Genomic DNA, 15069 nt, shown 5'->3' on the forward strand with positions numbered 1-15069 from the left:
ACAAAAACATGCTTGGACCATTCCTTTTTTTCCAAGTCTTGGAGAACCCACAAGTCAAAACTTGTATCTCTCCCATAAAAATACTTAGACATAAGGGAACCTAGTTTGCCATTGTAATTTATCAGAGTAGTTGCATCTTGCATCGGTCCAATGAGGTTAAGAAAGCTCAACTTCTCAGAAGTAAAATCAAAACAAACTACAAAACATTGGACGGAAGACCTGTCGACAGTACCTATATAGTAAAAGACACCATCGATGCATATCCCTCCAGGTCTGGGAACATGGGGTAAGCAACATTCGACAATTCTCCATGATGGTTTCCCAGTTCCTCCTAGTGTCAGAACTTGAAACGCGTCATATCTCTCATAATCTTCATTTGCACCTGACATGGTAATGAACAATACCTTGAACTGTTTCTTAACTGGATCATACCCCATAAACTTAACCATTTTCCGCCCAAGCATATTGCACTTGGGCTTCACTTCCGGCTTCGCTTCCGGTAAAAGTAAGGATTGTCCGGTGCTGGGGTTAAATAGCAACGACAACAGTAGCACTTTATGATTAGCAGTTGTCTTGACACCTCTGAGAAGGACAAAGCCGTTACTAGCACCAACGAAATCATATAATCTGAGGGAAGGGTTAAAACGACTGGCGGCTACAGCAAAGGACGAGTTATCAACAGGGTTTTGAGGATGCTGTGTGGAGAAGAAGACGAACGCATCCTCTTTGTCTCGGAAGATGAACAAGAGCTGCGGGCGGGGAGAAGATCTGGTCAAGTACAGCTCCGTGAAATCTGGGCGGCGTAGTACGGCGTTCCAGAGCTTCGACACGCACCGACATCTGGCTATAGACTTCGCCGGCAACCTCGAGAATATCTCCATCACGAGATCGATTGAGATCGGCAACGAGTTTCCTCTTCCATTTACTAAGGTTATCGATCGCGTCTCGCGCCGAGAAATTTTCTGACGCCGTGATTCCATGGTGGAGAGAGACACTGCAGTCTGCAGTAAGAAGAACCCTAGACCCGCCTCAGATTCTTCTATCTACAAAAACAACAACTAATAAAGTAGTCTCACTTTGCACTAAACACCCAGTATAATAAAGAGGTTAGGGTTTCTCTCTGTTCGTCAAAAAAACTTTTAATTAAGAGAAAGCCCATCTAGCCCAAACGTTCAGGCCCGTTTATTGGATTAGGATTTATAAAAAAAAAATACCAAATCTGGAAACATGCATGGATCATCATCATTCATTCACATTGTCATCATATTTAGTGTCTCGCCTTAGGGGTGGGCATTTTGGTTAAACTTCCGGTTTGGTTTCGGTTCGATTCATTTGGTTTTCATAAAACTCAAACCAGACTCAACCAAAGTTAGTTTCGTTTGGTTTGTGTTTGTGTCAGTTTATGTTCAGTTTGGTTCGGATCGGTTTTAGTTCGTTTCAAGAAAAATCAATTAATGTAACAAACAAATTCATTGTCTTTTGATATCCTGTAATAATCAACAAGTTATAAGTTGAATAATTCAAATAAACCATGAAAAGGAAAACATAAAAAAAACCCAACCCTAAACTCTTTACCAGGCGAAACTTTCCTTGAAAAGGACATGTTTTATTAATTTTTAGTTGTTTTTAGTATTAAGTAAGATATAAATTTGATAAAATGCACATGTTTTTTTTATATGTAAATTATGAAAGTTACTCGTTGGGATTGAATGCATAGAATTAAAATCTAATTTTACTGTGATGTAATATATAGAAAAATTGTACTGCAAGATGGAGTGTGTGAACTCTAAATCCGGTTTTTAAAAAATCAAAAGAAATAAAATTAATATTAGGAATATAACTTAAAATTTCATATATTTTCCTTATATATGCGTTAATACACGGGCCTAATCTAGTGAATTATAAAAGGATCAAGATTTTGGTTTAAGGAGGTAATTTGATCAATAAAAACATTAATTCACATTTCTAGACACTAATCTTTGTGCATGATTCATGTGTAATATGTGATGTAAACACTTTTTTCTTTTTTCTTTCCTCGTTATTTTGTGAGCTGATGTGTATGATTACTTGGTCTTTCCAGTATACTGTTTGTATGTACACAAGAGTTTATACAATTTGTAAAAAAGCCACTTAAATTCAGAGGGTACAGTCAGAAATCAAGTTAGACGATCACCGAATTCATGTTTAAAAAGCTAAACTTTAGGCTTTAATTAGGACAACTCAAATTGCTCCCGAGTGTATTGAACAATTCTATAAGCATATAAAACATATCCATAGAATCTGAGAGAAAAATACAAACTATTTATCCAAATAAGCCAGCCAAAAGGAGATACACTACACAAAACCAGTAGAAAGATACACTACACAAAACCAGCCAAAATCATTCTATTTGTTAAGACTCTGTTCTCTGGGATCATAAAACGCAGGTTCTACTTGATTCAATCGAAACAGTACAAAACTAGCTCTGCAACAAGGGTTTCACAACCATCCTTTTGCCAAGGTCAAGCAGCAACCTTTAACTGAAAAAGCAATATTCTTGTTCTTAACTCTTCCACCTTGATCTACCATCAGAATATTAAATTTAAGAAATCTCTGTTTTGGATTAGTATTAATTAAATATTCTAAGGCTAAAACTTACTTAAGAACAACCATTCCTCAATTGTATATATGAACCATTAGTGCAAAAAGGAAATAAATATAGTATCCAAAAAAGATGAATACTAGGAGCCCATGATCCGCGTTACATTTGCAAAAGCTTCACGTCCTCCACATGGTCTAGATAGGTTTGAACTCTATGATGGTTATACACATCCATCCCTTGGATTTCAACCTTTATGATTGTGTGCCTCTCGAGATTGTAGTAGATAATCCAGAAAATGGTAGATGGATAGCGTTGGGCAACACAATATCATTTGTACTAGTCAATCCAACTAAACATAACTCACCCTTTGGAACTATATTCTTCCACAACGGGGGCAACGCATATACGTTCTTCGACCATTCATTTTTCTCAGCGTCTACCAGAACCCACAACTCAAGACTTCTAGTTTGGCTGGTAACTCTTTCATTACCCTCATCTGACTGAAGTGCACCTAATCTACCCTCATAGTTAACCAGAGTTGATACACTACACATCGCCATATGTTTCTTGACAGTTCTAAACGTTTCAGACCTAACATCAAAGCAAACTATCGTAGAAATCCGTAAAGGGTGATCATAATCGACCATAGCGTGATAATACAAACAGCCATCAATGCATATCCCACGATATATAGGATGATAGGGTATACAACAATCAATCTTTCTCCATGAAAGTGTTTGATGAGTCCCTAATGTCAGAATTTGACACTCCTTAAAGTTCCCTAAGTTTCCATGACGTGGCCAGATCATGGAGAATACCTTGAATAGTTTACCAATGGGATCATAAACAAAAAAGCTTATCACGTGAAACCCCGTCGTCTTCAATGCGGGTAAAGGTAAGGCGGCTTGTCCTCCAGTGCTAGGTTTGCATATCATTGGTACCATTTCGGCCTTCCCTCCCTCTAAGTTCCGCAGATATGTAAGACAGACCAAACCGCCGACATAACCACAAATTCGAGGGGAACAATCAAAGGGGGGCTTCGTGTGATAACTCCGGGATACAAGAGAAGAGTTCTGATCTGGATTTTGGACCTGCGGTGCCGTGAACAAGAACTACTCGCCGTTATTTGGGCAGGAGAACAAGAGTTGCGGGGGAGTTGTAGATCTGGTCAAGAACAACTCCATGAAATATGTACGGAGAAGTATGGAAGACCATAGCTTCGATACACAACGACATCTCGCTATATATTTCGTCGGCAATTTCAAGAGTATTTCGAAGATGAGATCAACTGGGATCGCATCTGAGTTTTCTCCACCATTGACTGACTTTGAAGCTCGTGAGTTGAGTGCAAGGATGGTTTGTGGATCATCCTCCGAGACGTGTTGCTGCTGTGATTTCATTGCGGGGAGACTGCGTTAAACCCTAACCCTAAACTAGATTTCGCTGAGTTATGATTTTTTTTTTTTGGTAAGAACGCTGAGTTACGAATTGTGTTACGAGATAAAAAGTAATATTCCTAAAGTTTATCTCCACTGGAAATAAAATAAAATAAAATCGCTCAGGATATAATTAAAAATACATTTCGTAATATTGTATTACGAGTTATTTAATGTAATTCAACAAAATTATTCTAAGTTATTATATAGATGCTTCCATATTTCTGAATTCTGAAATTAAAGTAATTTTGTAAAATGGATTGATGCTTTCTCCACTTGTCAAACATCCTTTTGTGGCTCATACCAGAAAAAAAAAAACATCCTTTTGTGGCGAGGTTTATAGAAACACTAATGACCAGTTATTGGATTTAGCATCGGGACATCACATTTTGATGAGACTTCTCTGTTTTGGAATCAGCCAGACGAGATGGCTTTTTTATATATAACTAAACTAGCATGTTACAAATAATTAAAATGTCAGTTTTAAAGTCCTAAGATGCTTGAATAAGCTTTACGTTCTCCACATGGTTAAGAAATGTGCGAAATCTGTTACCTTCAAACGCTTGCATTCCTTGGATTTTAACTCTTGTGATCGTGTTTCTCTCGATGTTGTAGTAGAAAACATAGGAAGGCACATATTGGTGATTCGGTGACAACACAATTTCATTCGTGCCAATCATTCCAACAAAGTGTAACTTGTCCTCCCCAACTAGATTCTTCCACAGAGGAGGTAACACGTAAACATGCTTCGTCCATTCACGTTTTCCAGCGTCATCTAGAACCCACAACTCAAAACATGTACTATTTCTACTAACATAGTGACTGTTGGACTCATCCGAGATAAGCGAACCTAGTTTACCATTATAGTTGATCAGAGTTGTTGTAAAAGGCAGGTCTCTATTGAAAGTTTCCATGAATTTCATAAAACTGAACTTCTCATACCTAAAATCAAAACAAGCTATAATATAAACCTCGAAAGACCTGTTGATCCTAGCTACATAGTACAAATTACCATCAATGCATATCCCTTTACAACCAGAAAAATGGGGTACGCAACACTTGATGATTCTCAAAGAAAGGTTTCCTAGCTCCTAGCGTTAGAACTTGATACTCCAAAAAGTTCTCATCATGTATTCCATATGGCAAGGTCATGGACAATACATTGAGTTGTTTTTGAATCGGATCATACCCCAAATAATTCATCAGCTTGAATTGTATGCCATCACATTCATAGCCTTGCAGCCCAATCATACTATTCCTCTTCATTTTAGGTAAAGTTATATATTGTGCCGTGCTAGGGTTAAATAGCACCGACACCAACAGTCCTTTATTTTTCTTCCCCTTTAATGTCCGCAAACCATTAAGAAAGACGAAGCCATTGCTAGGACCAAAGATTTCACTAGAACTAGGGAAATGCGTAAGATGATTGGGAGCTACAGACGACATCTCAACAGTATTGTGAGGCTCATGTGAGGAGAAGAAGACGAATCTTTTGTTGTCTTCACACGCATACAAGATTTGCGGGCGATTGGAAGATCTTGTCAAGAACAACTCCGTGAAATCTTGACGGCTAAGCACGGCGGCCCAGATCTTTGATACGCAACGACATGTTGCTATAGATTTTACAGGTAACCTCAAGAATATGTCGATAACGAGATCGATTGAGATCGGCAATGAGTTTCCTCTTCCATTACGTAAGGTTAACGATCGCGTAATGGGTCGAGATATGGTTAGACGATCCTCCGAGACGTTCTGACTAGTGACTACGTGATTTCATGGTGGAGACTCTGCTGCGGTAAACCCTAGACTCGCCTGAGTTGGAACAAAAAAAGTTAACGTCGTATTAGAGAAGTTTGTCACCTTATTTCGTCAAGACTCAAAAATAGTAGATAATGCAATCTTGGTTTAGAGAAAGACCTTGTAGCCCAAACATTAAGGCCCAATACCGGAAGTTCATGTAAAGCTGATTTTTGTTTTGGTTGTGACCGACTTGTAATATGAAATCTGGAAACATACATGATTCGATTGGAATGAGCAGATTAATTCACATACTATATTACCAATTCATATGTTAAGTATAATGTATACACTGTGAGATTGTTGTTGTTATTGATATTTGGGTTTATTCTTTCCACTGGCTACAATCAAAAGTCCAATTTGACATTACCCAATTACACACTAACAGGCAGTTGATCAGCTGTGAGTTCGAGAACACAAAGGTTAAACTTAGAACAACCATTGCACCAGAGTGTATGAAAGACTAAAGAAGAGGATGGATAACTGAGTATGGTGGTTCATTAATGGAGGTTTCGTTATCTATGCTTGAATTGAAACAAATGAGAAGTGAAGTAAGCAATTTTTTGTGTGAAGCTGCTTTCCTTACCCATTCACCAGAAAGTCTATAGATCATATTCATACCTTTTTTTTTCCTATGCAGCTCTGTTCTGACTTTACTTTTACAATTTGTTTTTGATTTCTGGTAAAAAATAAAAATAAATTTCATCCCCTAGATTAGGTTTTCTTTGAATAAAGACTCCATATTCAATGACCCATTTCGTACATATAAGCTATAATGCTATAGCTATACAATGCTGCAGTCAAAAAAAAAAAAAAAACTATAATGCTATAGCTATACAATTTTTTTAAAAAACTAATAGTTCTTTAATTAATGGACTAGTATGAAACAGTTTAAAGATTCGTGGGAACTTTATTATGAGACAGTATGTGAAATCACTTTATAAATATATGAGATATATATATATATATATATATGTTTCTGTTAACCAACCAAAATGTATTCTCCATTCACTGGAATGCACAAAAACATTTATCTTATCAGATCAAATATCTGAATGTTACACTGTTAAAGGTATTCAAGAAAATCATTTTGGATATACACTTCTTGCTCTGGACCACATTTTCCATTCCTTTTTTTTTGTTATTTGTTAATGTTTAATTTGTAAAATAGGAATTTCCATGGAAACAAATAGAGCTGATGATCATTTTCTGACTTTCACATTCTACAAGAATGTTTTTGATTTGTGTTATATATTATATAAATATATATATATATATATATATACAGTATTAGTATAAATATATAAAAAAGGAATATACAAGTGTTGTTGTAATCACCAAAGCTGAAACAAGAGAAAGCACAAGGCAAATAGGAAAAAGAGACAAGCATGAGATTACACATTACACACTCTCTGCACTTGCATACTCTTTTTCAATCATTGCATTCTATACACTATTCTCTATTATCGTACATTGCATTTTTAAAACTATTTCTGAAACTGTATAGCATAATACAAATTTCCTCTAATTAAATTACACTAAAATAAACACAAATCTATGATTGAAAATTATTAAACTTTTGGTACGCATGAATGCTATTAAACTTTTGTGTGAGTATTCCATTCCATGACTCAATGCATGTTTCATGTATTATAATATTACTACATAGTAGTAAAAATTAATCATTGGATTTGTGTACTCCAATATAGAATCAGAGAAGGAGTGAGCTTCGAGGTTATCAAGAAACTCTCAACTTTTTTCAGTACAACGATCATCACAAGACGTTATCTTTTTTATTCTTTTGGCTTTTTCTTTGTAACGAAACAATCATAATGAATTACACACTATCATTGCTTTTGTTGTATAATATTTTTTTTAATGTTACATTTAAACGGCTAAACCTTATATAACAAGCATTACACTATCATTGTTTTGGGAACATGCACATTTCAAATTAATATTGTGAAGAAAACTATCTCTAAAAACTTAACTAAAAAGACTGATGAATTAAAAAAGCCTTCCATCTGTCAGTTTCATAATCCTGCACCAACAAAAAAAAAAGTTTTATCTTAAAACTGTTGTAACAGAATCAAAATTAAAGATTTAAAGTAAAGTGAGATTAAATTGATTATTTACCTAGACAAAATTACAATCCTTTATACACCTGTAAACCGGAAATTCACCCGTTAAAATCAGTTGAAAACCGAACCGGAAACAAGACATAGGAAGAGAAGTTTGGACCAACCTGTTATGTGTTTCCTTTGTGTTAAAAGGAGCAAATGAAATGTCTCCATCATCACTCCTCAAGGCTTCAAAACACTCGAAAATAAACTTTAATTTACCTGACAAAAGCCGAATCAAAAAAGTATATACCATAAGTGATAATAACATGATGAACAATTATGTATAATAATAACTCCTTATGAGATTTTCAGAAAATAAAGTTTTTTTTTTCTCCTCTCAAGATTCAAGAATCACACAAAAAAATCTTGGTTTCAAGAAATATCATTATTGCTGATGAATGATGATGCAGAGACAATATCTTATCACATTTTCGAATCGAAAAACAGATCGCTTTACCGGGTCCATTTTTATCCAAATCAACCTGTTGTGCCTTAAATGATATGAGAGAAACGTGTTGGTTATACTTTTCTTGGCTGATATATAATAAATGCAGACCAGTCTTAATGGACTTAAGTCTCTATTTTGTGTTTGAGGACCACAACTACTACTACTACTAGTCTACTACTAATAGACTACTTACTACATTGGCTTTCATTGCTTCATGTCACTGACACTACATTCCATCAGTTATCTCCTAATTTTCTGGTCAATGTATAAATTTTTATGAATAGAGATGTTACCTTTAAGAACTCCTTTTTTTGATTGTCTTTTAGAAAAAAGTTAGCTCGGTGTATCCACGGGCGTAAGGTAAGAGTTCTTCAGCTTGGACCCGTGCAGTGGAGTGACTCGCGGTTCGCTTTAATCTCTTGTGATTTGACTCAACCTCTGCGCTGAATATGCCATAGACCGGTCTATGATCTGAAAACCGTGACTCCCCTCTTACATAAGATAACTGATGAAGTCCTTCTCCATGCCACAATATCCGATCACACCTTAAGCAAAAAAACCATCGTCAGATCATTACATGGTTCTTGTTTAGTGTTTTTTTTTCTGAATGCAATAAACTTACCAAGCAGGAGTACGACGTTTCTCCTTTGGATGCAAATCATCTCCTGCATACCTATCCGAGTTAGTCGAGTATTTGTAAGTTGGTGGGAAGTATATCTTCCCTTCGTTCCATCCTTTAAACACATGGCCTCGTTTCTGCTCTATCCGTAACTGAAGCAAAGAATGTTTTTTTAAGTTTTTAAGAACAGAACATTCTATAAAATGAGAAATACGAAACTCTATAGTCTCTAACACTTTATATATATGCATTATATATACAACATGTACCTGATCGTTCTCTAGTAATGCTCTCCAGTTTTGCATCTCGACAAGCGCTTTTGCCGATCGGTAAGAGAGTGCTATACGGTAGTTCAGATCCCCGAGCCATATTACACGACTAAATCAAATAAAAACAAAGACAAGAAAATGTAACAAGATTTGAGTGATGAATTGGATCATGAATCTTTAAAACATATCATTTGATTTTTTGATGTTCTGTTTCAGTCTTACTCATGCTGAAGGATATTCTCAGGGGACTTCTCGTCCACAGAACTCTGCACACGAGGAAACCTTGTTTTCTTGAGTATCTCCATGACATCTGAGTTTCTCCTTAGCTCATCGCCTTCTTTTTGTCCCGAGGTCAAATGGGTGCAGACAAAGCAGAAGCTTGTTTGATGAAGCAACATACTAATTGAGATTGATCCCTACAAGAACCACAAAAGTACATTACAACCATTCACTATCTAACTTTAACTGACTCCGTAACAAAAGCATAAGAATTCATTTTACCTTATTTCCGAGATAACCCATTAGTCCTCTACCAACACAAGAAACTTTCATGTTCTTGACATGTTCTCGTAGCTCACTTTTCACCCAAATTGTTAAAAAGATACCAACCATCTGTTTACTTGCGACCAAACAATACTGTGATGAGTTCCAAGGGATTCTATAACCGTTTTCATTTGATGCAGGACCAGGGCATGACCCCGGTGAGTTTAAGATTGTGCTTGGAGAATCCCCTGGACCATTATTATCATCATCCGAGGACCCCCACCGAGAGACATCACTAGGCCGAGAATAATCACTTGGCCTAGAGTAATAATCGCTTGGTCTAGAGTAATCACTAGGCCTTCTTGAGTAATCACTAGCCCTGTGAATACACCTAAAGCTCGGATCGAAATCACTTGGTCTATGAGTGAAGAATACGCGATCACAGACGCTGAAACGACGGTCAAGCCGTGGTTGTGAGATGGAAGGATCATTCTCATCCATTCTCCATACGCTCGGTGTTTGGAAAGACCGTCTGTTGAAGATAGTCTCGTTCTTTTGCCTCGACGATCCGGAGAAGTCAGCATCGATCTCTGCAATGGGGACAGGTATAGGGGACGGAGTATGACAGACACTGCTTGTCCCTGGGAGGTTATTGAGTGTTTTCCTGATGAGGGAATGCCATTTCTTAGCAGGACCATTGTCTTCAGCTCCAAGAACGTTACCAGCATTAAGAGGAACAATCTCTTGGAACCTAAAAGAACACACACAAGATTAGTAAGAACGTTTCTTGAACAAAGACAGAGATTCTTGGAAAGAAGATGTAACGGAAACACACTCACCCGAGTACGTATATATCTGCAGGAGCTGAAGAATGAAGCCATTCGTCGAGGTTTAGATCTTCGGGAGGAGAGCGTCCAGCAACGTTCCATGTAGCTACGAAGATGCTGTTCTCAAGTATATCATCAACATAAAGATTCAACTTCAATGGATCATAATATAACTCACATATGTGTGTATGATGATTGTGTTCATACCTGTGGTTTTGGACATCAATGATCCTGGGATTTTCATAATTCATTTTCCTTTGTCTAGCTTGCTGCTCCCAGTTCTTATTGAGCTTCTCTGTAAAACTCAGACATCAATCATCAGAAAAAAAAAAAGAAGAAAGCTGGTTCTGTGTAATTGAAATGAAGGATATTTACCAGTTTTAGTCTTCTTGATTGTACAGGGCTTTGTTTCTGAAAAGCTGGTTTTGTGCTCAACTTCAACACCTTTTAATTAATTTGACCCACCAAAAAAAAAATCAGAATTTGAAATCAGAAGAAACAGAAACTGTCAATGGACCAAAAAGAAAAGTGAGTTGAGAGACTTGTAGATGTTTTGTTTTCTCAGAAAAGACAAAAAAAAAAAGATTGCAAATTAATGCAGTGCAGAACAGAACAAGAACAAGTTTTGATAAACAAAAAAAAAAGAAAGAAGAGGACTTTTAATACTTTACCTTGAGGAACAGAAACGTCTGCTTGAAACTTTTCAGTTTTGCTTTTGATGTTGAACCATTTGCTCACCATCTTCTTGGACCAAGACAACTTCATTCAAGTGAAATAAAAGGAGAGTAAATGAAATAGTTCATTCTTGAAAAAAAGAATTAAAGAAAGAAAAAATAAACAAACCTTGCTTTTCTTGGATTTGTCGTCTCTCATTGTTGCTCTTTACTTGATTTACAGGTTTGTTTGTTCTTAAGTTGTGTAGAGAGACTCAATCCATCCAAAGAACCCCAAGAAAAAAAGAGAGGCAACAGAGATGAGAGATCAAATCAAAACTCTCGTACAAAGTTGAATCACTGTTTATAAATACGAGATTTGACAAGAATTGGCTTCTTTCTCCTCCTATGAATCAAGACACAGAAGCTAAGTAGGAGAAATTTAGAATTAAAGGGTTTTGTCGGAATTAAAGAAAATGGGTTTAGTTTTTGTTGTGATGAGAGACTCTCTTTTTCTCCGAACAGAGACAAAAATGAGAATAAGAAGAAGTAATAAAAAGGTGTTGAAGAGACAACAATTCTTGAAGGAAGACAATGAGGAAGATCTTTGGATAGAGAAAGCAACATAAAAAAAAAAAGTGTGATTTGAAGAGAGAGAGAGAGAGTGAAAGTGCTGGTTTAAGCTTTCTGGCTTGGTTGGTCCTTCCTTCTTCTTCTTCTATGAAAGAGAAAGAGAGAGAGAGAGTGAGTGAGCCTCGTTCTCAGTGAAACGGCAAAGTAAAAGCAGCGGATTTGAACAGAATAAAGCGCAGAGAGAGAAACAGAGAGAGAGAGAGAGAGAGAGAGAGAGAGAGAGCTTACCTTAAGACTTAGACTAATCAATTTTTTATGGGCTGTTTTTTTTTATAGTTGAAGACAATTAAGGGGAGGCTTATTCAGTTTTTAGTTTTTATCTTTTGTTGTTTGTTAATGGTCATATCTATCATTTCATAAGAACGTTTGAAGAAAAAAATTCGTACATTTTAACTCTATTGGGCAAACCTCATGTTTTTGTTAAATAATATTTCAACTCATATAGTATAATATTATCTGATAAATGGTATGCAATTTGTTCAAGTTTTTAATCGTGATTTCTTTGTTTTTTTTAATCATTTATAATATTTATCAAGTTTTTAATTTTCATGTTTTAGACAAATAATTTTGCTAAAAATATTTGTATATTTGTAAATAGTACATATATATTGGCACTGAAAATCCAATATTTTATGGAAATACTTTAGGGGATGTATTCATCTTGACATTTTAAGTGATTTGTGTAAAATTTACAAATCATATGTTATTCATTTATAGAATTTTAAAAATCTTGAAATCCACTGTTATTGAACAAATGATTTAAAAATCTATCTTAAAATCTATTGTTATTCAAAACTATTTGTAGATTTAAAGTTTAATGATTTTTAGATTTGGGAGGATTTGAGAAAATTTTTAGTTAAAAATACAGAAATCCAAATCTTATAGTTTTACGTGGGATTTGAAAGAATTTTACAATAAATCATACCAATTTTGCTAAAATCATCAAAATCATTTAAATTCTCATGAAAACTCAAATCATTTGAAATATTAGATTGAATACACTTGCCTAGGTCTATCTCTTTTGTAAATGTAAATTGAAAATCCACATAAAATTAATCTGTTCATGCCAAGTGTTTCCCCTATTTTATAATTCCATTGTTTTACCATTTCACTATTTCGATAATATACCAAATATTATCTATATAAATTATAAAAATATATTGGATGCTACAATTTAGTGCTTATGGAAAACTGTAATAAAATATATATATATCCACACTGTTATATTTTAACCGATTCAGGAAAATTTTCAAAAGGAAAGTAATATTTGATGTGATTGTAAAATTAATACTACAATAAATTTATTGTGAATATCACTATTGATGATCAGCTTAATAAAAGGAGTGACGTTGGGGAATCGAGAGGTCTGTGTCCCTATGTTTGTGTCTTTGTAATTGTATCATAAATAGGTCCAAGAAAACCTATAAGGTAAACAAGATCAGGACGGCCATTAAATGTTATTACGTTAATGGACTACCAAATGGTAATAAAAAATGTTATGTTCAATGTTAAATTAAGACTTGTTTTTTTCTACTTGTACTTGTCATCAATATTTATTGTAACAATAACACTTCAATTCGTATGCTAATGCTATGTTCAATGTTACGATGGTTATGGTTAAACAGTTTTTCAGTTTCAATTAATAATCAATAAACTACAGGACTTTTGAATGATTAAAATTGGTTTGCTACAACTATCTCACTAAACCAGAATACAAACAAAATACGATTTATATTGTTTACAAAAGGCAGTACATGATACTTGCGATTTGTTGTTTACTAAAAAGTAGAACATTAATACAGTATTATAGTTGAGTTTTTGTTTTCCTGACAACATGCATGATACTTGAGTTATTTATATAAACTTTATAAAAAAAAAAAATTCTGTGTGACTCTAGCTTAAGCTTGAAGCCTTGAAATGTAGACCAAATTAAAATCTAGTGTAAATTATTGAAAGTTTCCTAGTTAACCATTACACCAAATTACACACGCAATTTAACAATCATTTTGAAAGTTTTCAGTTTCTAAAATGCTAAATGTCATGATCTGCGCCTATAACCAAATGAGCATTATGTAGCATTCATCATCAACAACAACAACAACAAAAGTAGGATTCCACACAAGAATAAAGCAAAGTTGATTATATAAATAATAATACTATATGTGTGAACTGTGAAGGATTTTTGTAAAACAAGATGAATCTTGGGTTGCTTTTGACCGCCTCGTAAATGTTGAAATTTTAAGGATATCAAATCATTTTAGATTAAGGAAGGAGCAAAAAGTTAATCATTATATATGATAAACCAATGATAGTATTATATAAATACTATAGCAAATTAATTAAGTTCTTCTCACTAATAGATCTATTTAGTCATGCCGTTTTTGCCGCTTAAAATTTCTCGTAAGTAACGTAATTTGCCATTCCACGGCTGGAGAACGTGTAATTTTATCTGAAAATGACGTTCACGTTTAATCTCGTTGGATGACAATGACAATATACATGTATACATGATGTTTATTTATGATTGGTTTAATTATAAATGTATACATATATATTGTAATGTAAAAATATATGCATGGGGTAGTCATTGTAAGTTATAATGTCGAAACGGATTCTTTTTGCTTTTAAAAAAGACAAAAATAATTAAATATTTGGATAGGATGGTTTTGGCTTTTAGATGGCCAGATGCCAAACATGCCTTCATCATTTCTTCTTTCCCATCCCAAAGTCTCTGCCTCACAATGTTGGTCTTTTTCTGCTTTGAATTTTCTTCCATCTTAAATTTATTTCCCTTGTAAACCATATTATATTACTTTATCATATCATAGTATCTATACAGTTTATGGTCTATGCCCTAGGGCTCAGTTTGGTGCGAATCTATGTATTATTATGTATATATAAAGATCATGAAGTCGTTCTTGATGGACAGATTATAATTTTTGTCAATCAAAAAGCAGAACTCAAATATTGTATATGTTTAATTAATTAAGAACTATAATATGGTATCATAAGGTACATAAAAAAGGGTACACACATATTTGGTGTTTATCATCCCTAAATGATTTGCCGCCACATAAATAAACGATCTTCCCACGAGTCGTTTCTCCGTCAGTCCACTATCAGTCTATCATATACACGTTGTCATTTATTCTGTGAGTAATATAACACACTTTGATATTTTGACCTGACTTTTCGTTTTT

General features: G+C 34.7%; 1 protein-coding gene across 1 annotated transcript; it reads right to left on the reverse strand.

Moving 5' to 3' along the window:
• Positions 7645-12084, reverse strand: LOC104749664 (type IV inositol polyphosphate 5-phosphatase 7-like). Its single transcript, XM_010471338.2, has 13 exons — positions 11427-12084; positions 11255-11342; positions 10959-11027; positions 10791-10878; positions 10596-10700; positions 9775-10507; positions 9496-9689; positions 9274-9382; positions 9008-9156; positions 8679-8930; positions 8060-8156; positions 7951-7978; positions 7645-7855 (listed from the first exon to the last, which is right to left on the reverse strand). Exons 1-10 carry the CDS (start codon positions 11454-11456, stop codon positions 8708-8710), a joined length of 1788 nt encoding a protein of 595 aa, XP_010469640.1. The 5' UTR covers positions 11457-12084; the 3' UTR covers positions 7645-7855; positions 7951-7978; positions 8060-8156; positions 8679-8707.

The sequence above is a fragment of the Camelina sativa genome, chromosome 16, assembly GCF_000633955.1.
Source record: "Camelina sativa cultivar DH55 chromosome 16, Cs, whole genome shotgun sequence".
Classification (NCBI taxonomy): domain Eukaryota; kingdom Viridiplantae; phylum Streptophyta; class Magnoliopsida; order Brassicales; family Brassicaceae; genus Camelina; species Camelina sativa.